Source organism: Drosophila persimilis, unplaced genomic scaffold, assembly GCF_003286085.1.
Source record: "Drosophila persimilis strain 14011-0111.01,24,50 unplaced genomic scaffold, DperRS2 tig00000676-arrow-arrow-pilon, whole genome shotgun sequence".
NCBI classification, from domain to species: domain Eukaryota; kingdom Metazoa; phylum Arthropoda; class Insecta; order Diptera; family Drosophilidae; genus Drosophila; species Drosophila persimilis.
Genome location: NW_020825332.1, coordinates 225516 through 251497, shown reverse-complemented (window position 1 = coordinate 251497; position 25982 = coordinate 225516). Strand labels below are relative to the sequence as shown.

The following is a 25982-nucleotide window of genomic DNA, read 5'->3' as shown; positions in this document are numbered from 1 at the left end:
TTCTGGGGCCTGATTTTGTTGTCTATTACCCAAGAAATAGGGTTGTCCCCAAGACATGTTATTCCTCTGCAAATCCCTTTTTTGGTCGAATGGTGAACTGTTAGTCCTAGGTTGTCGTTGGTTGAATCTTAAGGTATTAAAATTATTATTCCCTGAATTTCTGGGACCGCTGAATTGGTAGGCAAATTGGGCCCGAATGTTATTAGATTGCAATTCCTGTACCTTTGCTAAGGCATTCGGTAAATCTGGGGGATTCAATGAAAATAGGATTTCAGCAATGCCGCCGTTTAGGCCAGTGACAAAAATGCGTAAGGCATTGTCTCTAATTTTTTTATTTGATTCCTTGGTGATCTCACTGTCCTTTCCGTGAGTCATTATTGTCTTATTTATTAACAAGGTCATTTTCTTGTTAACCTCGTTATAGAAATCTATAATTGAAAGGTTCCCTTGTCGGAGAACGCTTAATTCCTGTTCTATTATGTAAATAGGTCTCTTGTCACTGTAAACAAAGTCAAGCCGTGAAAGTATGGCATCAAAATTTAGAACTGTCCCGTGGTTGGTCAGTGCGTCATGTGCTGGTCCTGTTATTTTGTTTCTCAAAATTGTTAATGCAATATAATATTGCTTACTTCCTTTCTTATATAACTTCACTGCAGTTTCTGCAGCTTCCCTCCATCCTACATATTGGTTTAATCCACCATTAAAAATTGGTAGGGATTCTATTACCTTCAATGTGGTGTCGTCTCTTATTGTCTCGTCTATTGTTTCTGCCTGATAATCCGATACCTGATCGGATTTAGTTTCTATTTGCTGTTTTAAATTTACAATTTGCTCTTGTACTTGTGAAATTTGAAGTGCTATCAATTGTTTGACCAGATCTGCTGTGAGATCGGTCCTTGCTTGAGAGTTAATCATTTTTAGTTTTTCAAAATCTAAAGTTAGCTGATCCACTTTTAATTTTTCTTATATGTTAGTTTTTATAATCTTATATATCCTAATTGAACTTATATATTTATTAATACAACTCTTGCTCACGAAATATCCGGTAGGGGTCGTCCTTCTTAGTTTGGCAGATCTTCGAACGGGTCTTCCTTCTTAAATTTCTTTGCTCAGCTGGGTCTTCTGGGGGTCTTCCTTCTTTGGCTTCGCTGATCGTTTCACTTTCTTTGTATTTTGGTTTTGTCGGTTTTGTTGGTTTTGTTTTTTTAAAAACTTTGGGTTTCTTTGGTTTTTTTTGTATTTACGAATTGCCTTGATTAGCTTTTTGTTTTATTTGTATTTTGCGTTGTATTTGTATTTGTATTTGTATTTGTATTTGTATTTGTATTTGTATTTGTTTTTGCACACCCTAAGCTCCGGTTTGTTTCCTTTTTATCTCACTTTTTTTTATCTATATCACACAGTCACTCCGCGTTTTTAATTTTGAAGGATTTATTCCATTAATTAATTGTCCTTCGGGTTTCGGCACGACGCAACACTTTTATCATTCGGTGCTTTTTAGACAACGTCGCCCCACGTTGGGCGCCAATTAAACAACTGCGGTAGCGGATTGTGTTTTTAAAAAGTTTTTATTTTACTTCGAACTTCACTGATATAGATTTAAGTAGAGGGTCACAAAGGAATTCCGGGCAAGGGATTGCGCGATCTTAATATTGAGCTAGACTTTGCGGTGTCGCTGCTGGATCAAGACTGATTTGAACTTTCTGATCTTTGCATCGTTGATCCCTTTCGGGAATCGTTTTTCTATAAACATTTCAATTGATTTCGCCATCCCGAGTATTGGATTTCGTCATCCAAAGAGAGAACTGTAAAAGGCCTAAAGTGCAGGATCTGCAGAAAGCCGGGAGTGAGATTGTTTATGAGAAGCCGGGTGTGGGCAAACATTGGTTTTCCATTTAGGCGAGTGTCAAAGATTGGGGTTGCGGCGGGGGCGCTTGAGATTGTACATCTTAGAAATCAATTAGGCGGAGGCCCAAGATTGAAATTGTTTTCGTTTTGGAAAGCCAAAGATTGTTTACAACTCGTATAAGAGCTCAATGGAATTGGGTACGTTAACTTGCATGTGTCGGTATGTATGCACATTTTTTCGATTCCATTCCCTTTGAATCTGCCCCAGTGCTCGGCTGTAAAGTCACTCGAAACTTGTTTTGAGAGAATGTCCGCTCAAACTTGCTCAAAACTGTGTACTTCGATATACATACACACGCTCATATCTGCCCAAACATATATACATACATATATATAAATTTGTATGCATGTATGTTTCTGTGCGGCTGGTCGAAGAAAGAACTCCAATCTGTTACACAATGTGTGGTCATTGTTTACATTCACTTTATATGTATGTATGCACAATCTTCTTGCATATTGCATACATACATGCGCACACATGCAGACACGAACGACAGCAAAGGCTAGCATGAATATACACACATACATATATGCATATGTACATATGTAAATAATCGTATGTAATGTATTTTTGTTACTGATAAGAATGCATTCGAGATTTATTAAAAAGTAAACACTGGACACGAACATATGTACATATCTACATGCATACAAATGTCTGTATGCATGCTTGTACATGCTTAGGTACATACATATAAAAATGTTGACGGCATAAGAAACCATCTCATTTCGCTCCCATTTCATTGAGCGCAAGAGCAAGAGCCAGAGGAAGAGCCAGAGCGGGAGAGAGAGCGCAAAAGAGACAGCTCCAGCCGTGAGTGAAGCGAACCACTTCATGAGCACAATCCTCAATTCCAATTCAAAAAATTCAATTCAATTTTCAGCTCCGATCGTGACGAATCGCGATCCCTCCGCTGTTGCAGAGTCTAACAGTAAAAATCGATTTGCCCAAGACATTTCTTTGGCTTTAGTTAGCTAGATATTTTTGTTTGTGAAGTAACAACTTGTCTTGTGCGTCCATTTTCCTCAGTTTCCCCAGTTTCCTCATTTCCCGGGACAGTGTCTCCTACCATTTGAGTGAGTTTCTTTGTGTGATTGTCATCATTCGTGATTTGTGCGCGCGCAGCATTGTTTAAGCTCACCTTCCTGTTTTTTTTTTTGTTTTTCATCCAGGAAGAAAGTCCGAAAGAAAACCCCAAAAGCTGCTCATTTTTGGCACTAATTCGGATACGACTGCAAATGCAATTTTAAATGAAAGGTAAGAGAGAAGAACTTCGTCCTGCACATACATATCTAACGATGTATGTATGTATGTACATATGTATGTGTATCTGAAATGGCAAAATAAGAATCCCCGACCAACCGGCACAGCCTCCCAAGTTCTGGTCAGAATCAGTATTCAGTATTCCATTGAAGTCAAATAAATGTATAATACATTTTATATGGTTCAAAATCATCTGCTTTATGTGCTCATCGTGGAACTATTCTTCATCTTCAGCTTTCCCACATGACTGCCAGATGTGCAGCGTCAGAATCACAGAGAGAGATGTATTTTTTGTTGTTGCTGTATTTATTCAGCTTTCAATTCGTTCCCATCGCTATGCATGTTTACTTTTGATTATGTTTTCAGCAGAATACATACATACATATGTACATGTATTTGTTTTTTTTTTTGACCGCACAAATTGTACGATTTTGACAAGGGATATTGTCAGATACATATGTTTGGAATATCATTTGGTGGTCTCAGATGTATGTACATAAATGTGCCTCCTCCCACATACCCGTACATACATGCTAGTACATATACTCGTATCCATGACTGTAGGAGCTTGGCAGTAAAGTTTTCAATTGTTTGAATTGAACTTTGAGTGGACGGAACACGAGCCACCTCCTGCACCTCCTGCACCTCCTCGACCACTACTTACTCCTATTCGTTTTCGTATTCCTATTGCTTTTAGTTTCAGACTTTGAAAGCAAGCAATGAATCTCATAGTTACATCTGCGTCCGCACTAACGGTGCTGAATTTTGTGCTGCTGGTGCTGGCGGATATCCCCTCATTGATTAATGGCGAAGAGGTCTCTGATGGCGTGCGCCTGGTGATGAAGACTCGCTCCGGCGATACGCTTGTCCGGGCGGCCCGTGGGGCACTGCCGGAGGAGACAGTCTCTCCCGCAACCAATGTGGATGGCCAGCGCATGAGAAACAACCGTAAATCGAACAGATCGCAGGATAATTTGCAACAAGCCGGCGGCCACAAGTCCAGGACGGGCCACAAGAAGCATGCGGTCGCGGAGAATGTCAGTGCAGTCGCTCAGCACCCGGCGCAGCCGAAGCACAAGCAAGGCCACAAAAATAGTGACAAGCAGCAGCGGCAGGTAATAAAGCAACAACAGCATGGACATCAGTCCCATCCAGGGGGCAAACGGCCAGGACCCAAGGCAAAGGCTTCCGAAACTGGTGAGAAATTCTTCGAGTAATCGACTGGAACCTTGAATTAAACATTTTTTTTCGCTATTTGCAGCGTCCACTTGCCGGTATGCGAAGAGCGCCTGGTCGAACTGCGATGCCAAGTCCAACATGCGCACTCGAATTCTGTCTCTGAAGAAAGGGGAGCAGAACTGCCTGCCAACACGAACCATACAGAAGAAGTGCAAGAAAGGTGGGTTAAAACCAACACTACGATTTCACACAATTTATTTGTACTTATCTCCAAGGATGTCGATATGAGAAGGGCACTTGGACACCGTGCACCGCTGGACAAATGACGCGCGAGGATAAGTTGCAGGCAGAGGGAGTCGGGGCCAGCGATCAGAACTGTGATCCAGTGCGTACCGTCAACAAAAAGTGCAAGGGAACTGGCAGCTCGCCTGAAGGAAAGCACCACGGCCCGAACCGAGCCGCAAAGGAGCGCAAACAGAAGGATAAAGGTGACTATCATCCCCAAGGTGTCGTAATAAAACTATTAATAGATCAAATGTTCCTTGCAGGCACTCCTCGTCGCACTGCACCGCAGGAGTAGAGCAGGCCTGAAGGCGTGAGGTGGAGCAACAAATTTTATAGCACTAGCATTCATAAGTGGGTTTTCTAAAAGTAAGATCGTACATTTTGTAAACAAAAACATTCAAAAACATAGTTTTCATTGAAAGCTTTTAAAAAGTTTCATTTTATTTGGCTCAAGAAACACTAGCGAGGATCTAGCGAGGATCTGCCCGGGCCCGACTTGAATTCGTATTCTTATTTGCATTGCGAGTATACCTTCCCGATCCATGGTTCCTGGCAGAGCCTCGGCCTACGCGGGATCGCGGTTCGAGACCTCCTCCAGCGCCTCCTGCACCTCCAGCACCGCCGCGTGCCAGATTCTCCAATTCGGGATTAACATTCTGGTTCGCTTCGCGAAGTATATCAATCAGAGCACGTGCGCACCTGGCGTTTTTGCGCGTGAAAAATGCATAGGACGTGCCCTTTGAGAGCTTTCTGCCCGTCCGCCCGATCCGGTGTATGTAGTCCTCCGACGACTGCGGATAGTCGAAATTAATGACATACTTAATGCCGTCCACGTCCAGGCCGCGCGCAGCTACGTCTGTGGCCACCAGGATATTCGCCCGTCCGCTTCGGAAGTCGTTCAGTACACTATCGCGGTCCATCTGGGACTTGTCGCCGTGTATCGATCCAACACTAACCCCAAATGCGTTTATGAATCTGGCCAGTTCGTCCGTTTTCTTCTTTGTGGCCACGAATATAATTATCTTGCCCGGTGCGTGCGCCTGATCGTAGATGTGCGACAGCAGGTCCTTGAGCTTAGCACTCTTCTCGTGCTCTCCGCACACCTCCACGTACTGCCGTATGTTGTGATTGGCCGACAACTCCAAGGACCCGATGTTGATCTGGCGGACAAAGTTTCGATTTGGATTCTCAGAATCTGGACTCGACTCACCTGAATGTAGCTGCCGAGAAAGTCTTCGGCCAGTTGACGCACCTCTTTAGGCCAAGTGGCGCTCCACATGAGTATCTGACGGTCCGGTCGGATCTGGCCGAGTACCTTACGGATCTGCGGCTCAAAGCCCATGTCCAACATGCGGTCGGCTTCGTCCAGTACAAGATATGTGCATCGGCGGAGATTTGTGGCTCCAGACTGCAGAAAGTCAAGCAATCGGCCCGGTGTTGCGATGATAATCTCGACTCCACGCTTCAGGTCGCTGGCCTGCTTGGACCGCGGTGCTCCTCCAAAGACACAGGTGTTGCGCACAAAGGCGCTGGAGCCAAAGTCATTGGCCACCGACTGTATCTGCTGGGCCAGTTCCCGGGTGGGAGCGAGCACCAGGGCTATGGGTCCCTCGCCGCGCTGCAACGGCTGCTGTCCATTGATATGCAGGATGGCAGGCAGAATGAAGGCGAGCGTCTTGCCAGATCCCGTCTTGGCTATGCCGACCAGATTGTGCCCTGATAGAGCTATGGGCCAGGCCTGTGCCTGGATCGGCGTGGGCTCGGAGTACCTCTGGCGCCGGATCTCGTCCATGCAGTAGTCGGGGAAGCACACTTCCTCAAAGAACTGTATGGGATTCGGAGCCTGTCCACGAATGGCGATTTGGTGCTGTCTCCGAAACAGCTCGACCTCGTGCGATGGCCGGCTCTGGGTTGTGGGATGTTCACGATAAAAGTTCTTCTCAAAAGCTGTTAGGCGCATATCCGACCACCTGGCGCTGGGAAGATCTAGTAATGTGGTAAAGTAGGTCTCTTGTAGGTCTCTATGTGTCAGTTCAGATATCATACCATTGAAATCATCATTCATTCCACCAGCACCACTGCGATTAGCTCCTCCGTTCCTGCGCCGTGGACTCCCTTTGCCATGGGACTGTCTGTGTCTTCTATCTACGCGACCCGTATGCACTACGTGTTCGAGTACGTTGTACAGAAGCATTATGCCGGTGCCTTGTGCTCTCTAAATTTTTGTAATACGAACCACTTCCGCCGCTGCGCCCAAATCCTCGATTGAAGCCGCTGCGAGGTGGCGACATAATTGGATTTTTCTCTCAACAGGGGCCAATAAAATTGGGTATTTCCAGAGCAAGCATCTTCAGTTGTATCTCAGTTGGAAATATATCTATCCGTGGTGGAATGCACTTGGACTGTGACAATTCGCATTTGTTCGATGAGATTTTGCTGGGATTATATCTCATCGATACATCGATACGCCGTTGCACTGCGCAAAAGCGAGACCCGCCATTTGTGGCATATTTAAACCCGTTTTTGAAAGCATGTCCTACGTAGGCCAACTACTAAGGTTAGGTTAGGTTAACCCGGACGGCCCTCAGCGGGGCTACGCATAGGCCAGTATGGTCCTGGCGTAGGCCATCATTTCCTGTGGCGTCCTCTTAGAGGCATCATCCAGCGATGCCAGCACCGGGGCGCCCAGGTATTTCCTCCTTGTCCTTGAGAGAGAGCCGGACAGTTGCAGATGAGATGTTCCAGGGTTTCGATTGCCCCAGGTTCATCACATTTCCTACAACTGTCTCTGTTGTTGATGCCTAGCTTTGTTGCATGTGCCGCAGCCAGACAGTGACCTGTTTATATTCCCACCAACAATCTGCAGTTCTTCCGTGGTAGGTTCAGTAGGTAGTGGCTGAGTTTCTTATTGCGTTCTTTGCACATGATTTTCGAGGTTCTGCAGGTGGTGGTACTCCTCCACCTACTTTCGGTTTGTGATCTGGCCTGCTTCTCTAGATCGTCTTGCAGCGTTCTTAGGGAGACCGGCACGTTCTCGGTTCTTATATTCGCCAGCCCTTCCTTAGCTAGTACGTCCGCCGCCTCGCTTCCTTCGATGTCTTGGTGGCTGGGATCCAGACTGACTTTGTCCAAGTCTTCTAATGAGAAAGTAAAACAAAACAGGAAGCTTTGAGTTATTGGTTGGTTCGAAATACCTCCTGTGGTCCTGTAGTATAAAGATGTATATAACAAAAACAACAGGGAGCAGCATTGATTTTGTTGTGAGTCGTAGGTATATATTTCTCCTATCCAAATATCATTCGCCAGTCGGCTGTCTGAGACAAAATTTCATTTTTCGAAAACAAGCAAAACGAAATAAACAAAATACTGCCGTTTTTTTTTTTGAAGCAGCAAAATCTTAAATTTATAATTTAAATTCAAGTACATACAATAATATCGAAGCAGTCGGTCTGGATTTTGCGAATTGCAAATGACTTTAAGGGCCATCGCGCGGCTCCACTGCAGACGAGCACGGTTTGGCCGCAGGTCGCGGCTGCTTACTTCAGGTGCGGTGCCCACCATGGTCGACGCAACGGGTTCGACTGCACAGGAAGGGGGCCAGAACCAGAGTCAGGACCAGAGCCAAAGCCAGAGCTGTAGAATCATTTTTGGTATCTCGATGGATCGACCCTCATCGCTGGTCTCTTCTGCTCATCGACGCTACTCGACCTTTGAGAAGACGCATACGGAAATTCTATCGAAACTATTTCCGCAAACCTCGATCCAGCCGCAGGATGAGGAAAGCCAGCGACGCCAGAAGCGCGAAGAGGAGGAGGAGAAGGCGGAGTTCGAGCGGGCCTGGAGGCGAATGAAGCTGGGATTGAGTGCCTTCGGCATGGGCGGCTTGCTGTTCTCGTTTTGGGCCATATATTTCTTCGGCAAGCCACCGCTCGACGAGGAGGGAAACGTGGCCGACGATGAGTTTAGCAAATTGCCGGAAATCCAACAGTATATCGGTCGAACCTGGCGGACGGTGAATAGGTTTACGCAGTTCATACAAGAGCCTTCGAGTCAGAAGCTACTGCCAGACGAACTGCTGGCGCCCTACGTGCAGCCGCCCTATACCTTGGTGCTCGAGGTCAAGGATGTCCTCATACACCCTGACTGGACATACAAGACGGGCTGGCGCTTCAAGAAGCGTCCCGGCGTGGACCTGTTCCTCAGCGAGTGTGCCAAGTACTTTGAGATCGTCATCTACACGGCGGAGCAGGGAATTACTGTGTTTCCGCTGCTCGACGCCCTCGATCCAAACGGCTACATAATGTACCGTCTAGTGCGCGACTCTACACACTTTGTGGATGGCCACCACGTTAAGAACCTGGACAATCTTAACCGCGATCTGAAGCGTGTGGTAGTCGTGGACTGGGACAAGAACTCAACGAAGCTGCATCCGAAGAACACATTCTCGATACCCCGATGGTCCGGCAACGACGACGACACGGCGTTGTTCGATCTGGTCTCGTTTCTGACTGTTCTCGGCATCAGTGAGATCGAGGACGTTCGCGAGGTGCTGCAGTACTACAGCCAGTTCAAGGATCCCGTGGCCAAGTTCCGTGAAAACCAGCAAAAACTCAGCGAGAAAATGATGGCCGAAGAGTTGAAAAAGTCCAGCAAGCCGCAGCCGATGGTCCGAAACTGGACGCGTCGTTTTTTCAATAGTTAAAGATAATTGATTTTTAAATTCCTGTTGCTTTGTTGTTAATAATAATTAATGAACCATTTCAGCTCGTTTTAGATGGATCTTTTCCGTAGCACCCTTTCAGGCAAGAGCACAAAAAGCAGTACAGAGAACCGCTACTCGCTGCTTGGTTGCTTCTCGCTACGCTGCATCCCTTTTTCTCATCGTTCGTCACCGGCGAGAGCTGAGAGGGCGGCTCGGCTTCATAGCACTGCAAATCGAAATATAACATTCAAGTGCTTCATTGAAACCTTTTTTGTTGTGATTGATCGCTGCTGAAGAAGCTCATTAGCTCAAAAGACATAGAGATGCGATTAAAATTATGTATGGCCGTCTGAGCTTCAGTAAGAGCTTTGATGTGTGGTCACGGGTTAGTGGACTGTATTATTTTTAATATTGGTTTGATGCATATTACAGTGGTTATTTAATGTTGATGGTTGTATGTCGATGATGCGGCGGTACAGTGAACTTTACGTGCGGTGGGTTTCAACTAGCATTTTAAACAAACTCCAGCACTCCGCGGGAACAAGTGGAGCAAAACGGAATTGAAAGATCACGCGATGCGGTGGTCCCAATCATGATGAAAAGCACCCGCAACGTGCTCTGTCTTCGGGTGTTATTTCGTTCCTCGCTCTCTCTCTCATCAAGTATGACTTCAAAGCGCTCGCAGCAGTGCTGAGCGTGAAATAAGACCCGAAAGAGAGTAAGCGGACCACCCTGTATAATTTCAACATGGTCCGAAGGAAAAAACGGAAGATAGCGTTACAGCGTTACATAATCAACAACAACAAAACTAATGTGTTTCAGCAGGAATGTACAATAATGGGCATATGAACAGAGAGTTATACAAAACTCAAATAAGCGGATAATTTCCCAACAATTTGTAAGAGAGTCCTTCGCATTGGCGAGTCCTTCCTGGCGATGGCATGGCTGTATGTACATGTTTTTCTGCGATGCTTGTAGATGGATGTATCGTACGCCCCTTAAAGCAGGCTACACAAAACCTTGCTTTGGCGTATCCGGATTGTGTCTGTGTCTGTGTCCGTGTCCGTGTTTGTGCCTATCTGCTTGTGACAGTGACAGATTTCCGTACATATGCGTACGTGTCTGCGATATGTTCAAGTTTCGGCAGCAATTTCCAAATGTTCCTTGAACTTGGAGTTGGCCTCCGAGCAACACGTAGATTGCTGTTGCTGGCATCAAAGCTGCTGACAGCTTGTCTCTTGTTTAGTGACAATCGCGGATACACAGTTGTAGCCGTTGGATGGTGGATGGGGAGGGGGTGGGGAATGTATATGTAGAATACAGGAGACACCAGGCGTATTCAGCCAGCAACATGTTGCCGCCCAGTGACTAGTGATTGTGTGCGTGAACACGTGCCAAAACAAGTGAAACGCTTGCCACACAGATGCATCAACACATACACATATACACACTCGTATGTATGCATGTGTGTGTTTTTTCCACAATCAACAACAAACCTGCAGGCAGCTACACCATTGGGTGAGTCCTGCGCAGTGCCACGTGGAGGGGAGGGGCACATCAAGCAACAACTGTAAGGATTTGATGCCCAAATGTTGCCAAAAATAAATCTGTGTGCAGACCGGCCTTGCGGCTATTGTTGCCAACCGGGATGACCGGTGCGAAAGGCCTTTCGGGGCTCCCTGGCCATCACGGACACTTCTAGGACCTTGGCTGGCGGAGTGACATCTGCATATTGGCATTTGCGTGGAGCCTCAACAAGTACGGCCTATTAGAGGCTACACGGCAGTGCAGCGCTGCTGTGCCATAGGTGGCACAAAATAGCAGCGGATGTGCGTGGAAACGTCAAAAGCAGGCAGGGCCAAACGCATGCGTGGGGTGCACGTTGCCACGTTTTGCGACACGCTCGCCCCCGAGCCATGCAAACGTCAAGAGGCACATGATGCTGAGCATCCTCGTGAGTCCGTTGCAAGTGGGGTGGCAGGGCCAAGCGACATCAACATTCTCACTTCTCACTTCTCAGTTCTCACTTGCGAAGTGAAGCTCCCTGGCATCGGGAGCGCGGACCAATTCAGTTTTCGGTTTTGACGTAACGGACGGCAGCGTTTGTGGGTCGTGTGGGGCGGGCCTTGCGGATGTGCGGAAGGAGCGCCACGGACGGACACCACGGAGCGCAAAAAGGCACACAGCGAGGATACTACAAAACGCATGACAGTGTGTGTGTACATTCAGATATATATATACGTACGATTGTGTATCAGTAGCAAAATAAGAAAAATATATATCAAAATATCTGATGGATGTTGGCCCAGGGCTCAGGCAATAAGTAGATCCCAGCTCTTATTATGATTTTTGCATCTTGTATCTTGTATCTTGCATCTTGTGTCCAGGGATATGTTCAGTGCTCTTAAATATAGAAACAAGTCCCACCCAACGCGAAACACTTTCCCCCCAAAAGGTTTAATCAGGTGCGGGGCCTCATGGCTCCGCTCCAGGGCCTGCCGTAGAACGCATCCTGCCACTGCCACACCCTAAAAATCAGCTCGAAACGAAATGGGGGACAACAATGCCCGTCATAGAATTAGGGAAGTGTTCCCGGAGAGTAGGCAAATATGGTATTCCATAGAATAGGCAGGGCCATTATTGAAAACTTGTGGGCTGTGTATAGGGCTAAGACTTATGGCCATATTGTCATCGCTTATTGCAGCTACTCCCACTCCACCGTTCCGCGCGTAGTCCTTGACCAAGTATGACAACCGAGACCTATCTGGACCTGACCTACGAGCGCGGCAAGGGCTCGAAGAGACCGCCCAGACCAAAGCTGCTGAAGCTGACGGATGTCACAATACCGCATCGCAGCCGCAAGAAAAGCAAAGTCAAGGTGAGTCTTGGGGCAGTCGTGTTTGCGGCACGGTTCCTTACCATTTGGCATATCGTTGGCAGACAAAGGACCGCTCGGCCACTCTAGTGCGGGAGCGAATCTACGATGACCCCGCCTACACCGAGGACATCAGCCACCTGGCCAATCCCATGCGGCGTGGCAGCGTGCCCGGCAAGCACTCCGCCGAGCAGTCGAAGGCAAAGTCCGACGTCGCCGGGCAGTCAGCATCGGGCAGCGGTCTGCTGAGCAAGCACCAGCTGACCAAGGAGCTCCACCAGTATGTTTCGGGCAAGCAGGGCAAGTACAAGGGCTCCAACAGCGCCAGCAGCGGGCCCTCAGGGAGTGCCGCTGTCAGCGCCAGCTACGACTGTGGCGGCTCCAGCAGCTCCGACAACGAGACGCTGGAGCCGATGACCAAGGCCAGCAGCATGACTCGGCGCGTACGCAGCCTGGAGCGAAGCCTGGCCACGGAGAGAAGCGACAAGAAGGCGACGCAGAAGCGCAACTCCAAGCAGAAGCGGAACCTCAGTCTCGACAACAGTCGACACCTGCTTTCGGGACATGCCCAGCATGGGCCAGGGGCAGGGGCAGGGGCCGGTGGCAAGCCCAGCAGGAAGAAGTATCCGGAAGGCGGGCCGGATGCCGCCCAGACGGAGGCCAGCGAGCTGGACGCAGACGTGTACTCCGTGCGGAGCTCAGTGCAGGATTCGGCGGCCACAGTACCTACGGCGGAGACGGCTGCCGAGACAGCGGCGAAGGTGGCCATCGGCAAACGCTTCCTGCGCGGCGAGATCGGTATCAAAAGCTTTAACTACTATCTGCTGAAGGAGGGCCTCAAGAGCTCCAAGAAGATGGTGGGGAAGCAGCGCGGCAGCACGTTGCACAGCGAGGAGGCGGATCTGGCCTCTGCCAGATCCGAGAAAATGCACTCCCGCAGCGAGGAGAACATCTATGAGGAGATCTTCTTCCAGGACACACCCAGCGCCGTACCCCCTTCAACGACAGCATTGGTCGCACCTCCACAACCCCCGGACAAGGAGCCGCATCACAGCCATCCCCAGCAGCCCCACAAGGGGGCGGCACCGGGGGCGCCTCACGCCCTGATTGGGCCCAGCGAGGGCAGTGCCGTGGGGGTCTTTGCCGACTGTGAGCTCTGCATGGAGCAGTGCAGCAAGGACAGCTGTGGGTACTGTTTGGCCCAGGCAGTGCAAGGGGTGCGGAAGAAGCAGCAGCAGCAGCAGCAGCAGGGGCAGGGGCAGGGGTACCACGAGGAAACCAGCGATCCACGGGGCACAGCCCCGGTCGGGCTGCCCGCCGCCCACATCCTGGAGTTCCAGTCGTACAACCCCAACAATCCGGGCGTGTACAAAATCGAAACGACACCTGTGGCCATCACGGGAGACTACAATCCGATACTGCAGTTCCAGCAATCGTCGGCCACCACATCGACCTCGACAACAACAACACCCAGCGACCAGCAGCACCAGCAGCAGCAGCAGCAGCAGCAGCAGCAGCAGCAGCAACCGATCTACGGCGGATACTACCACCCACAGGCGCACCAGAAGCCCTACCATGCAGCCATCGTTGGCAATCCGCTGGCCAGCCAGTATGCCGTGGGCGGCAGTCTTCTTCTGGCGACGGCCCACGGCCGCCCACAGCAACAGCAGCAGCAGCAGCAGCAGCAACAGCAGCAGCAGCAGCACTATATCGTCAGTTATCAGAATGGAGGGTCCGTCGCCGGAGGAGCCTCCCTGCAACGCTTGAACACGAAATCCTCCTCCTCGAGCGACTCCCTGCCCCACCATAAGTACAACACAATGACGCGGCTGGAGGGGAACGTGTTTGCCGCGCCCACCACAGGGGACCTGTACTACGCAGTCGGCGGGACGGCCCCCCTGCACCCTCTGATGTATGCGGCCAGTCGGCCGATCGGCGGCTCCCAGATACTGATCGACCCCTACGACCCGCCGCAGATGTACAAAAGCGACTCGAAGGCCTCCATCCTGAGCGAGTTCTCGCTCCGCAGCAGCGACAACTCGCAGCGCTACGCGCGCTACGGCGGGGGCCACCGGCGGCATGGCGCCGGCCGCGTCAGCGACTCCAGCCTCTTTTCGGTGTACTCCAACTCCGGCCAGAGGCGGTACTTCGGCAGCTCGGAGAGCCGCTTCGGATACGATTGCCGGCGCTGCAGTCTGGACGGCATCATTGGCATGGGCTCGGCCATGGGGGGAATGGGCGGTATGGGGGCCATGGGGGCTGCTGCGGCCCCCTCCGACAAGTGCAGCTACTCGGACAACTGTCGCTACGAGTGCAGGAACTGCGACTGTTCCTCCAATTACTTCAGCTCCGATTTCGACGACTTGTACGGGTCCATGGCTCGTGGCGGGAGCAGCGGCATACCACGCAAGACTGCGGCAGGGACGCTGCCCTCCAGTTCGCAGGACGACAGCGCGGATCTGAAGGAGAAGCCCCCGCCGCCGCCGTTCCTGCAGCAGCAGCAGTTCTCTGCCCCGCAGGACCTCAAGCAGAACAAATACGCGCAGGACTTCTTCAAGCACGTGAACGACGTGAAGCGCAGCATTTACCAGTCGGAAATGCAGAGGAACAACAGTCTGGAGTCCTCCAGACGAGGACCCAGGACCGGCGGCAGCACTACCAACACTATCAGGTCGAGCCCCAAGCGCGCTGCCTCCCAGGAGCCCAGCCAGGAGCCCGTCGTGACCACGCTGCCCTTGAGCAGGGGTCGTCCGGCCGCAGGAGCCAGGCCCACGCCGGCGCCCCGGACCAGTCTACAGTCGCAGTCCGTACTGCCGCCCACGTCCACGCCCAGTGAGTGTCACGCAAATATATTTTCCAGCCCTGATTCCGAGGTTCTAATAATCTAATCCATTTCATTCGCCAGGAGACCCGACACCAACGAAGCGCAAGCCCCCATCCAGTGGCCGGCGGGAGTATCCTTCGCTGGACCGACTCGTGGCATCCAGCACGGGAACGATACCCAAGAGACACGGCCGGACAACGGCGGGCACGGACTCCCTGAGCCCGAAGCTTACGTCCAAGTCGGTGGACTCCGAGCCCAAGGACTCGAGGGCGGGGAACGCGGGCGAAGAACAGTTTACGCCGGGCAAGAGGCATCATCGGACGGGCGGCACAAAGTCCCATCAGAACGTGCCTGGTCCCAGCACCCGGCGAAAGGACATCCCAGCCCCCCCTCCACCATCCCCGGCCACCTACTCCGACCTGCAGGAGCTGAAGGCGAACATGGAGGGTCTGCAAGACGACACCAAGTCCCGGAGTCTCGAGAGTGAGACGAACGAATCGCCAGCGTTGGCCAAGCCCAACGTTGTCACGGGACCCCAAAACGACAAGAACCCAGTGACAAGGCAGGCGGGGGCACCGGTGGCATCGCTGCCATCGGTGGCTCCCTTGAAAATCACAATCGCTCTGACGGATATGGACATGCAAGCGGAATCTTCCAACGGAAGTCCACCATCGGTATCGGCATCAGCATCGGCATCGGTATCGGCATCGGTATCGGGTATCGGTGCAGTGGACCAGGACGATAACGATGTGTTTTACGATGCACGCAGCGAGAACTCCGGCGCGGGTTGCCTACCCACTGAGCCCCAAACTAAGGTGAGAATCTTTAATTATTTTTTTGTGATGGATACATCCAATGAAGGGTAGTGCCACTGTCTACCCGTACATATGTCGAATGTACGAATGGCGAAAATCGGGATGAACAAGATTTTAATTAAATGATATTCCTGTAGGGCGCGTCCGGTACGGTGGCAGCCGCCGAGAACAGCAAGGAAACAATTTACGGCAAAATGGAACACTCGACCAAGGATGTCAATACCTTGTCCCGCACTGACCCCGTCGCAGGGGGCCCCGGACAGGCGGCGAACATCTCGGGCACACCGGAAGGGAACGACATTGGTGTTGCCAGCAGCAGCGACGGGGTGGGCACACCCTGCCATGTTGCCAGCCAAGTGGGCCTGGACACATGCCTATGCGAGTCCGAGCTGGCAGACGCTGCACTAAGGGGGGGAGGGAGGGGCGAGGAAACGACAAGCAAAACAAGACACGACGAAAACACACCGACGAGCGCCAACGACCAACATGCTGCCGCAACATGTTTGCAGGGGAAGCAGACCAGTTTGCCAGCAACAACAATTGGCGACGGCACTTCAACAATCACCAACGCTGGAAACATCAGCCCCAGCGAGGCCCCAGCCAGCACCAGCGCCAACACCACCGATGTGGATGTGGATGTGGATGTGGATGCCGATGCCGATGCCGACGCCGATGTCGATGTCGAGTTCAGTTGCAAGACGGGCAACACGGACAGCGCAACGCTAACGCACAGGTACGCGACTCCGCTCCGCTCCGCCTCTGTTTCTCTTTCTGTTTCTGCTTCTGTTGCCCGCAACCGAAAATGTATAGCCCGCACTTGGATTAACCAAGAACTTGAACTTTATCCCCACGTAGGTGTTGGGCAGAGACTATGCCACGCATAAATCGGCAGCCACAAACAACACTTGTTGTTCCGCTAGTGTTTCCCATTCGAGTGCCGTGTTCCACGCCCCCCCGCCCCCCGCCAAATCCCCCTTTTCCGAAGCTCTGAAGCAACATTTGACCACCAGTGCAGTGCAGTACAAAAGTAAAAGTGAGGGCAATGCCAATCGCAATTGATCAATAACTTTGCCAAGTGCTCTAATTAGACTGTGCTTTTATTTACCTTCGACGAGAGTGAAATTATATGCGCAGCAGCTGTTGAGAGTCCCTCATTGCGCCGCATCCTGCATTACACGCACCTTGTGCCCCTGTACCCCTGTCCCCCCTATCCCACCCGCTGTCCGCTATCCGCTGTCCCCCATCGAAACTTTGTTTTCAAAGCTGGGGAGCAGGTGATACTGCAAGGCCGCATACTGTCGCTTGTTCGCACGCAAAAATCCTGATTTAGCAGCGGCGTATGGCCATCCGGATAAAGTTTTTCCGAGCCACGGGCCAAAGGTCCAGTGAGCTGCAAGAAGGTTGCCAAGGCTCCTTCTATACCCGATGCTCAAAAGGAGTTTGGAGGTGTATTGGATCAGATCTGTCCGTCCGTCCCGACGAGCGCCTAGATCTCAGAGACTACAAGACTTCAATCCAGACTCCTGTGATTTCACTCTGTAACAAGTGTGGCCCCTTTGTGGCAATCAGAAGGAACAAATGAAATATCAGTGGCCCTCTCTCTCTCACACACTCTTCCCCGTGCAGTGTGCGCCCTCTGGGGGGTAAAAGTGTCGCGCCGCGGCCCTTGCCGCCGCCCGCAACGCTCATACTCGTTTATGTGATTGCCTTTGTTTTTTTTTGGTGTTTTTTTTTTGCCACGGTAAGATGGCTGGTCGTGATCCCATTTCGTGAATAATTTGCCGCGGGGACTGGGGACAGTCTTAAGATGTGGCCTTAAAATATGAGAATACTGTGGAGCACTGTAATGTTTACAGCCAAAGGTAAACTAGAGATAAGGCAAATTACAGAGATGTGAATCGATCAACTACCGATCGATACTCGCGTACAGAACCAGTCACGGGAAAGACCCCTGTCCTCATTCGAATTGCTCAACGATCAGTGAGGTCAAGGCTAGGGGGAAAACTAAAACATGGTCTAAGAGTGGAATCGAAAGTGGAAAATGTGGATTCAGTGTGTCGAATCGGTCTAGTCCAGATATATATTAAGTTGGAGTAGACGCTCAGAAAAGTAGGCAAGCTTTTTATTTGAGCAGGATGCTTCAGGATACTTCTTGGAATTGCGTGAACCTTCCGCACTTGGAGGTTTGTCCGAGGTCAGTTCTCTTGACACTAGATCTGGCGGTTGTGGGGCTCAAAGGTCGCGATCGTAGGCCCACGTGTGTGCCGCGACACATGGGCATACATTTCATTCCATTCCATTCCATTACATTTATTTGATTGCATTAATTTGATGCTTGTTTGTGGCAGACCGACTGCGGACGGGGGGTCCCCCTTTTCTGTCTTCAATAAAATTTTGGCCAATCAATATTTTTGCGGAAAAAGCTTCGCATACCCGTACCCGTACACAAGCACCAACACAGGCACAAACACCAACACAAACACAAACAAAGCGCACAATACAAGAGAGCTCCCAGCCATACATAAATCAATTTTGTCTTTTGTTTCGTTTTTCTGTGTATTCTGGGTATTCAATCATTTACCTACACATATACTTATGTGTACGCCCCACCGCCCCCTCCCTCCCCCCCCACACATGTGCAGGATACACGCATACAAACACGCATAGAGCCGCCGCACTTAAACGGAATTGTTTGCGGCTTGTGCCGTGCCCCGCGAACCCCGTGGACCCCTTGGACCCCGTGGACCCCTTGGACCCCGGGAACACGCAAAATTCGAGTATAATCATTTCCATGTCGTCCGTGTTTCACTTGTTCTTGTCGCATCAGTTACAAAACATTTGCTAAATACATAAGGAATTTTTCACGTGCCCGCCCCTTCCCCCCACCCCACCCCGCACCCCCCTTCTATTTTGGGCTCCAAGCATACACTGGACGAAATACAATTAAATATTGAGTGAAATTAAATATAATTCACTTTGAAATATGTAAATATAGATTATTGGATTTGTTTGGAGTTTATTATGAATTCCGCTCGCGGCCTTCAATACCATTTCAGGCCTTTTTTTTCGATGGGCGCACAGAGGCTGCCCAATTTCCAATTAAATTCGAGTACATGTGTATTTAAGGCTAATTGAAAACAAGTTCAACTTGCAAAAGCCCAAAAAGCAGAGTTCCGTCAAGTGAGAAAATCAAACCAGGGCCAACGACAATTCGGAAACCGTCAAGATGCAAGAGCCAAGAGCCAAGAGCTCTGCTCCTATTGAAAAATTTCGGTTGGGTATTTTGTGAAGTCGCGGACGACCTTCAAAACCTTCAAGCCATCGCCGCAGAAAATCCATATACTATAAAATATGTTTGTTGGCATTTTGCAATTGAACTGTTACAAATTGCATACGAGTTCGAGTACCATTCGATGGTTCGATGATCATAATGAGCTTCTGGCCAGGCCCGGCTCGGCTCGGCTCGGCCCGGCCTGCCCTGGCCACTTACAAATATGGTATAGAAAATGTGAAACTTGTTTCCTACGGTTGTAACTTCATTTGGTCATTGGCTTGCAGTCAATGCCGTTGCCGTTGCTGTTGCTGTTGCTGTTGCATTGGCCAGCTTACAGCGAGCGAGCGGAGTTACCACATCGCACACAAGACGGCATAGAAGAAGCAGCTTCTGAGCTAGTAAAATGACTAGTCGCCGTCGAAAGTGCAAGTCGACTAACTGGTGTATGCAAGTAAATGCAATCGATTTACTAATACCACGTCCACGTCCACGTCCCTCGTCCACGTCCCTCGTCCCTGCTAAAGACAACAAGTGCGGCTTTGAAAGATTGCTGAAACCAGTTTCAGCTCTGAAGCTCTGCATGCCTCAGACGGGTGCAAGCGCAGTGTTTGGAGGAGTTTATTTGTGGCTTTATTTACGATATCCAAACCGGCAACAGGCCATGCCATGCCATGCCATGCCATGCCGCTCAACAAATAGTGAGAGAAAACCTCGGTACTACTAAACGATTTGATATTCCAATCAATAGACCCTTTTTGTACACTTCTACATCGAATGGGGTGGTGGGGGGGTTCTGGATCAACCGTTTTGATTAGCAGCCCCCCCACTTAATGGGTTCCTGGCGCTTTCTTTTGTTTTCTCCACTGGCAATAGTTTAACGGCACTTTTCGTACGCTTTTAATCACGCTAAAAGGAATGCGCAAGCTTTCACTGGACACTCGAACAGCTGTGCGGCAGCAAGGAGTGGAGATACTTTCAAAATTAACTGATGGACACACGAAACACACTCACTTTGATGGGAAAAACGTTAAGACACAGGCCTTCCGCCAATCACCTAGAATGGATTCGCATAAAACTTAAACTTTACAACAAATTGGATTGAATGCCGATGCCGATGCCGATGAACATACACAGCACACAGAGGCACACACAAGTTGCAGAAAATCTGCATTTTATCTGGCGTTTATCTGGCTGATCGAGTTTTAATTACCAAATGATGAAAGTATGGTGATTAAAGTAATTGCAAATTAAAGATACACACACACGCACACGCACAGGCACACGCACAGGCACAGGCACAGGCACAGGTGCCTCTATGCATACTTAATGGCGAGTGCACACAGAGAGACGCCAAAGCTGCCGCAAATACAAATACAAATACAAGCACAAAACTCGTCTTGAAACGCGTTTATGAGTGAAGATGTAATTAGCGTCCCACTTGACACACACACACACACGCACACACACTCGTACGCCTGATTTGCGGACATACATTCACTCTCGTGCACTCACTTCCTGTTTACTGCCAGAGCCGGCAATATCCTTTCACTTACACATAAACAAAAACAAAAACAAAAGCAATAACAATTAATTCTGTGTGTAAGGATGCCGCAAAAGCCGAGGTTTTGGTACGTACAGTACCCACCCACCCACGACAGATGGAATGCGTCAGGCGAATACTGTGGCCTATTACCTTTTAAAGTCTAGGTTTCTTTATAGCTGATACAGATGTGATGGTAGCCCTTTAAAAAGCACAGAGAAACCAGAGAAACCACAAATTGGGCTAAAAGTTATAACGCCTACACGTGCGGCAGAAAGAGGCAACGAACCGAATAGCCATGCCATATTTTTTGTTGCCCGTTTTTGGAGTGACAAGTTTTGATGATTAGATTCGGCATTAGATGCCATAAACGGCAATGCTGGGCTGAAGATGTACTGGCTCTGGTGATGGTGGTGGTGGTTGGGGTGCCTTTTAAGATGTCGCATCTTTTTCTTTTCTTCTTATTTTATTCTCGCCGGTTAGACGTCTGAGCCACTTGGAAATTCAAACACAACATCAAAGATACACATGTACGTTCTCACCCATGAAAGGCGGGGGGTGGGGGGTAGCGGAGCGGAGCTCGAGGAATATGTACATTTATTGACAAGACAAGGGCCCAAGAGCGCAAGAGGTGAAGACGCTCCCGGAAATGTCACTTTGAGACTGCTCGGAAAAAGAGTTCGCATCCAGACACACGCTGCCTGTCCCCCTTTTGTGCCCCTGCGGGTACTGAACTGTCATTGACACTTCCCTCCCCCTAGATACACATATTGGTCAGACCCGTTAGCCCAATTCGAAGTCAAGCAGTGCCGGGCTTATCGTCAGCGCTAAACACCACCCACTTGCACTCTGTAATCGAAGCAAAAATGTATAGAAACATGTGTATGTAGCTTTCTTGTTCTCCAGCACCACGCGCTGTTGCTTGAACTGGTTTAGCCACATTTCCTCCGCCCACACGTCGCTTACGCATTGCATTGCCCACACAACAAATGGAACGGAATATTTTCTTTGGCAGCAACTTTTGTGGGTCCAGGGTCAAGGTTGGAGACGTGTAGTAAAATCTTTAGCTGCTGGTACTTGCAATAATTTTCGCAGCACATCTGAATGTTGCAGAGCCGCAGGGGCGGTCACATATGCGGCTACATTTGGTGTGCCCACTCTCAGCCCTCGAAAGCTTCATTGTTGCTGGGGGGGTGGGGGCAGCAGCAACAAGGCAAAGCACTTACAGCGGGTGAAACTGCATAAGTGCTGTCGCTGCCGCTGCCGCTGCAAGCGTTTACGGGTGCATGCACATGTGTGCATGCATGTGTGTGTCAACGAGTGGAAGCGAGTGCTGAATCATGTTCCCGGACATTGAACCGGTGCCCCGGCCATCGCGGCCATCCCGGCCATTAGGACTGACAGGCTTCAAATATTAGGCTTCCACATTAGCTTTTGATGCGAAACCCAAATATTTAAAACATGGCAGGACTACAGCTGGGTTTTGAATTTCTTGCAGCGATCGGACCCTCGATATACCTGTACTTGTGACAGCCGCAGAGATTCCGGCACAGTCGCGACTACTGACGCGCCAGGACTACGCCTGCCTCGACTCCAGTGAGGCACAATCGGACGATAGTCACCTGACCCGCGATTCCGTGACGCGCGAGTCCCAGAACGATGAACTCTCCTCGTCGACCCTCGAGAAACTAGACGTCAGCACCCTACCACTGCCCGCCCTGCCGAAGCGCCGTCGGCCCCGCTCCCGTGCCAGTCCCTCGAAGAACTTGCAGCATCGGCAGCGTCATGAAGACATCGACAACGCCAATGCAGTCGACACATCGCCAGCATCGTGCCAGCAACAGCCACACGCTAAGCCAAGACAGCGCGCCGACCCACCAGAGACACAAAAGTCAGAGATAAGCGCGCCAAAAAACCACGCAGCCGCTCAAAAGCAAAAGCAAAAGCAGCAACAGCCACAGCCCCAGTCGCAGCACCTCTCCGCCTTCCAGCAGTACGTCGCAAAGCGGCGCGAAAGTCTCGAGGCGTCCAACCGCAGCTTCAACGAGAAGCTGGAGGCCCGCAGAATGCACTATCGCGTGGGCGGGGGAAGTGCCGCCAATGTGACGACTGGCGCCAGCAGCGGAGTGCCCACCTATCTGTTCGGGGAGCACTATGAGGCGGGGGGCGGCCCCGGCCCCGGCTCCGGCTCCGGGCGCAAGTCCCTCTCGCCCGCCGCCAACAAGGAGGAAATCTACCTAAACAAGTCCGGCTGGGTGCAAGTGAACACGAAGCGTGGCGGCTTCAAGGAGGACTGTGGTGGCGGCTATCGACGTCAGCAGAACGGCGGCCCGGCCTCTGTCCTGCAGGACAACGGCAGGAGTCGAGCGACCGCACGCGCGATTCCCATGGACGCGCACGGACGTCGCTCAGATCTGGCTCGCTATTCGTTTATATACCAGCACCAGCAGCACCAGCAGCACCAGCAGCAGCAATCGAACATGGGCATCGCGGAGCCCAAGTTCGTGGGGTCCAAAGTGGAGGAGCTGATACAGCGGAACGAGGCGCGGCTTGGCGGGTTCTCCTCACGGGATCCCGCCCTGCGTCCGGGCTACCGAATCATCGATCCCCAGCTGGCGAGCATCCTCAATGAGCGGCCGGGCTTCCTGCCTGTGAAGAGCCCCAACGACTTGGACTCGCCCATCACGCCCATCCTGTCGCCGCCTCCCGCTTTCCAGGACAACAGCCGAAGCACGCGCCAGGTGGACCGCCGCAAGTCGAGTCGCCAGCAGGCGCCCATCCCACTGCCGGTGCCCCTGCAGTCCGGCGAAGCGCAGCTCAGTCCGCAGCACCTGGCCAACGGGTCCGTCAAGGGCATGGTCTTCTCCCGCAGCTTCGAGTACGACACGCGACGACCCACGCCCACCAACAGCTACGTGGAGACGTTCTCCCGCAGCTTCGACGGCAACCTGTCGGAGCGTCCGCTGCACCTGGGCATGCCGCCACTGGCAGGACAGCGCGAGCGCTCCCCGAACTTCAGCACGCTGACCGGCAACTCGCCCAACTACCTGACGAAGCGGGAGAGCGGTGGCGGCAGCAGTGGCTCCCTTCGCAGTCGCGACAGCTCGCCCAAGTTCCTGAGTCCCCAGACGACCACCGCCTATCTGAACACGTCGGTGAAGGAGGCGCCGCCGGCCTACAGCATGGCCACAGGTGGGGGCGGCACGCAGGCCAAGTACTCACCGCGCTCGCGTCACGAGCGGACCTCGGAGCGATCCAAGAGCCATGCCCTGGGGCGCTCGCGCAAGTCCCAGTTCAACCGCATGGGCAGCGCAGGACCTCCGGCAGCGCCGCCCTCCTCCCTGGGCATGGGCATGGGCATGGGAGTCTCCCGCTTTCGCAGCTTCGACACAACAAAGAGCCAGCGCCTGAACTCCTGCGACAGCGGTGCGCGATCGGGTGAGTACCTCCCAAATCTATTTCCCCCTTAGCATCTGGCAATCTGGGGTTCAATCTCCGTCTTGACGTCTCGCCAGATCTTTCCAACGACGAGCTGGACAACGAGGACGGGGGCCTGAGCGAGTTCCTGTCGGCCGGCAGCCAAAAGTTCCCGAAACCCTGCTCGAGCAGCGTCAGTATCTCGCCGTTCAAGATGCAGCGCCAGCGCTCACTCACGCCGGACCGGAACGAGTCGCACAGCTCGTCGAGCAGCCTGCGCAAACAGCGATCGCTGACCCCAGAGTCGCGATCCCTGACGCCCGAGGAGCGACGCAAGAAGGGCTCCCAGCTGTCGCTGTTGGGCTCACGCCAGAACTCCGGTTGCTCCGGATCCAGGAGCAACACGTTGGAGGCACGGCAACGCCACGAGGACAAGACGCCGCCCAACATCTCCCGCAGCTCTTCCAGCTCCAGCTACAGTGGCGGAGAGCCGCATGACCGCCTCATGGCCGCCGGCACCAGTTCGACAGTGGCCCCCGGACCGGGGTCCGGATCCACCAGCCATCGCCGGGCCATGGCCGCCGCCCACAGTGCCGCCAAGCAGGCGGAGCACGAGCACCGCATCAGACGGTCGAGGTGAGTGGTAGCGAATCCTGTAGCGAATCCTGTAGTGCTTCGGAGAGTACAACGAGGCCGTCCAACGCCCAAACCTATCCTTGCAGGTCCCTGCAACTGAGCGAGCGCTCCCCGAATCGAGCGCACAAGTCAATCGTCAACGTGGGTGCCGGGTCCGCCCAGCAGCCGCAGCAGCAGCCGCCACAACAGCCGCCAGGGTCCTCCTATCAGCAATCCCGGGTCAGTCTGGGGGTCAGTGGCGTCTTTCCGCCCACCATTCGCACGTCCCCGGCCAGCAACAAAATACTGGCCCCCTCGGCAGGGTCGTCCGGCAGTGCGACGAGGCCGCGGCAGAACGAGACGGACAAGGCGCGGTCCTTCGACTTTGATTACAACAACTTCAACCGCAGCGGCGGCGCTAAGGCCAAGCCCCCGCGATCCACTCACACGAGCGGCAGTGGGGGCGACAGCGGAAGCAACCAGAACCTGCGCATAGAGCGGGAGACGCGCTCCTTCGACGAGGACTATCGCGAGGCAGTGCTCAACAACAACAACGGGAGCAGTGGCAGCGTCAGCGTCAGCGGGCTGCGTTACCTGCAGCCTGCGGCCGAGGCCGCCCTTGTGCCGGTCGTCTCCGCCTCGACGTCCCGCCTGCGGCAGTCGAATTCCCCCGTGAACGCCTCCGGCATCGAGTACGCTGCCTCGCGATCGCCCCAGTCCTCGGGCTCCTCGTCGAATGCCCTGCACCAGCCGCAGCGAAAAACAGGCAGCCCCCAGAGCTACGGAACGCGGCTCTGCGACCATGAGCTCACGTACGAGATGCTCCGCAAGTCGCCGATCATGAACTTCCGCCGCGGAGACAGCAGTGACTACGAGCTGCCCGTCCTGCTCCGGAACAGGGAGACCATCAACTCCGGCGGCAACAGCGAGCTGAACTTCATGAGCAACGAGACGCGGATCTACGAGCACCCGACGACGGTGCTGAAGTCGCAGCGCTCCCTCCGCCAGAGCCCGGGATCGCGGGACGACATACCACTGGAGGTGGCCGTGGGCGTGGGGGGCGACTACATATACAGGCAGGCGCCCGCCCAGCCGCGCAGCAGCAGGTACTAAGGCGCCTGAGGAGCTCCGCTCAGCTCAGACGCCCCAGCAGCACTCATAACCTACTAGCCACGAACTCCCCGCTAACTCTATTTATAACCAAAATTTCGAAACTAAGAAGCACCAAGGCCGTACCTCGTGGCCCCCAAACGACGTACGATACAAGTATCCCTCTGCACGAAC

General features: G+C 52.0%; 4 protein-coding genes across 4 annotated transcripts; 3 read left to right on the top strand and 1 right to left on the bottom strand.

Annotated features, from left to right (window-relative positions):
* The first annotated feature begins 3869 nt into the window (after window positions 1-3869).
* On the top strand, window positions 3870-4931 carry LOC6601083. Its single transcript, XM_026991573.1, has 4 exons — window positions 3870-4369; window positions 4434-4571; window positions 4627-4839; window positions 4900-4931. Exons 1-4 carry the CDS (start codon window positions 3892-3894, stop codon window positions 4929-4931), a joined length of 861 nt encoding a protein of 286 aa, XP_026847374.1. The 5' UTR covers window positions 3870-3891.
* Window positions 4932-5042: 111 nt separating this feature from the next.
* On the bottom strand, window positions 5043-7003 carry LOC6601084 (ATP-dependent RNA helicase p62). Its single transcript, XM_026991543.1, has 4 exons — window positions 6873-7003; window positions 6683-6799; window positions 5847-6622; window positions 5043-5796 (listed from the first exon to the last, which is right to left on the bottom strand). Exons 1-4 carry the CDS (start codon window positions 6925-6927, stop codon window positions 5107-5109), a joined length of 1638 nt encoding a protein of 545 aa, XP_026847344.1. The 5' UTR covers window positions 6928-7003; the 3' UTR covers window positions 5043-5106.
* Window positions 7004-8046: 1043 nt separating this feature from the next.
* On the top strand, window positions 8047-9386 carry LOC6601085 (mitochondrial import inner membrane translocase subunit TIM50-B). Its single transcript, XM_026991549.1, has one exon. The coding sequence runs from the start codon at window positions 8106-8108 to the stop codon at window positions 9336-9338; it is 1233 nt and encodes a 410-aa protein (XP_026847350.1). The 5' UTR covers window positions 8047-8105; the 3' UTR covers window positions 9339-9386.
* A 2077-nt stretch (window positions 9387-11463) lies between these two features.
* Window positions 11464-25902, top strand: LOC6601087. Its single transcript, XM_026991572.1, has 9 exons — window positions 11464-11553; window positions 12043-12216; window positions 12279-13648; window positions 14003-15045; window positions 15119-15852; window positions 15990-16585; window positions 22165-24104; window positions 24182-24719; window positions 24806-25902. Exons 2-9 carry the CDS (start codon window positions 12085-12087, stop codon window positions 25809-25811), a joined length of 7359 nt encoding a protein of 2452 aa, XP_026847373.1. The 5' UTR covers window positions 11464-11553; window positions 12043-12084; the 3' UTR covers window positions 25812-25902.
* The last annotated feature ends 80 nt before the right edge of the window (window positions 25903-25982 follow it).

Excerpts from the sequence above, each read along its gene's own strand:
- LOC6601084 (XM_026991543.1), bottom strand. The coding sequence starts at position 6,927 with ATGTCGCCACCTCGCAGCGGCTTCAATCGAGGATTTGGGCGCAGCGGC. Across the intron at positions 6,623-6,682 it reads AATGAATGATGATTTCAATG|ATCTTCCCAGCGCCAGGTGG; the intron begins GTATGATATCTG and ends CCACATTACTAG. Across the intron at positions 5,797-5,846 it reads TTCTCGGCAGCTACATTCAG|ATCAACATCGGGTCCTTGGA; the intron begins GTGAGTCGAGTC and ends TTTGTCCGCCAG.
- LOC6601085 (XM_026991549.1), top strand. The coding sequence starts at position 8,106 with ATGACTTTAAGGGCCATCGCGCGGCTCCACTGCAGACGAGCACGGTTT.
- LOC6601087 (XM_026991572.1), top strand. The coding sequence starts at position 12,085 with ATGACAACCGAGACCTATCTGGACCTGACCTACGAGCGCGGCAAGGGC. Across the intron at positions 13,649-14,002 it reads ATACTGCAGTTCCAGCAATC|CGACTCCCTGCCCCACCATA; the intron begins GTCGGCCACCAC and ends CTCCTCCTCGAG. Across the intron at positions 15,853-15,989 it reads CCACTGAGCCCCAAACTAAG|GGCGCGTCCGGTACGGTGGC; the intron begins GTGAGAATCTTT and ends ATATTCCTGTAG.
- LOC6601083 (XM_026991573.1), top strand. The coding sequence starts at position 3,892 with ATGAATCTCATAGTTACATCTGCGTCCGCACTAACGGTGCTGAATTTT. Across the intron at positions 4,370-4,433 it reads GGCAAAGGCTTCCGAAACTG|CGTCCACTTGCCGGTATGCG; the intron begins GTGAGAAATTCT and ends CGCTATTTGCAG. Across the intron at positions 4,572-4,626 it reads ACAGAAGAAGTGCAAGAAAG|GATGTCGATATGAGAAGGGC; the intron begins GTGGGTTAAAAC and ends CTTATCTCCAAG.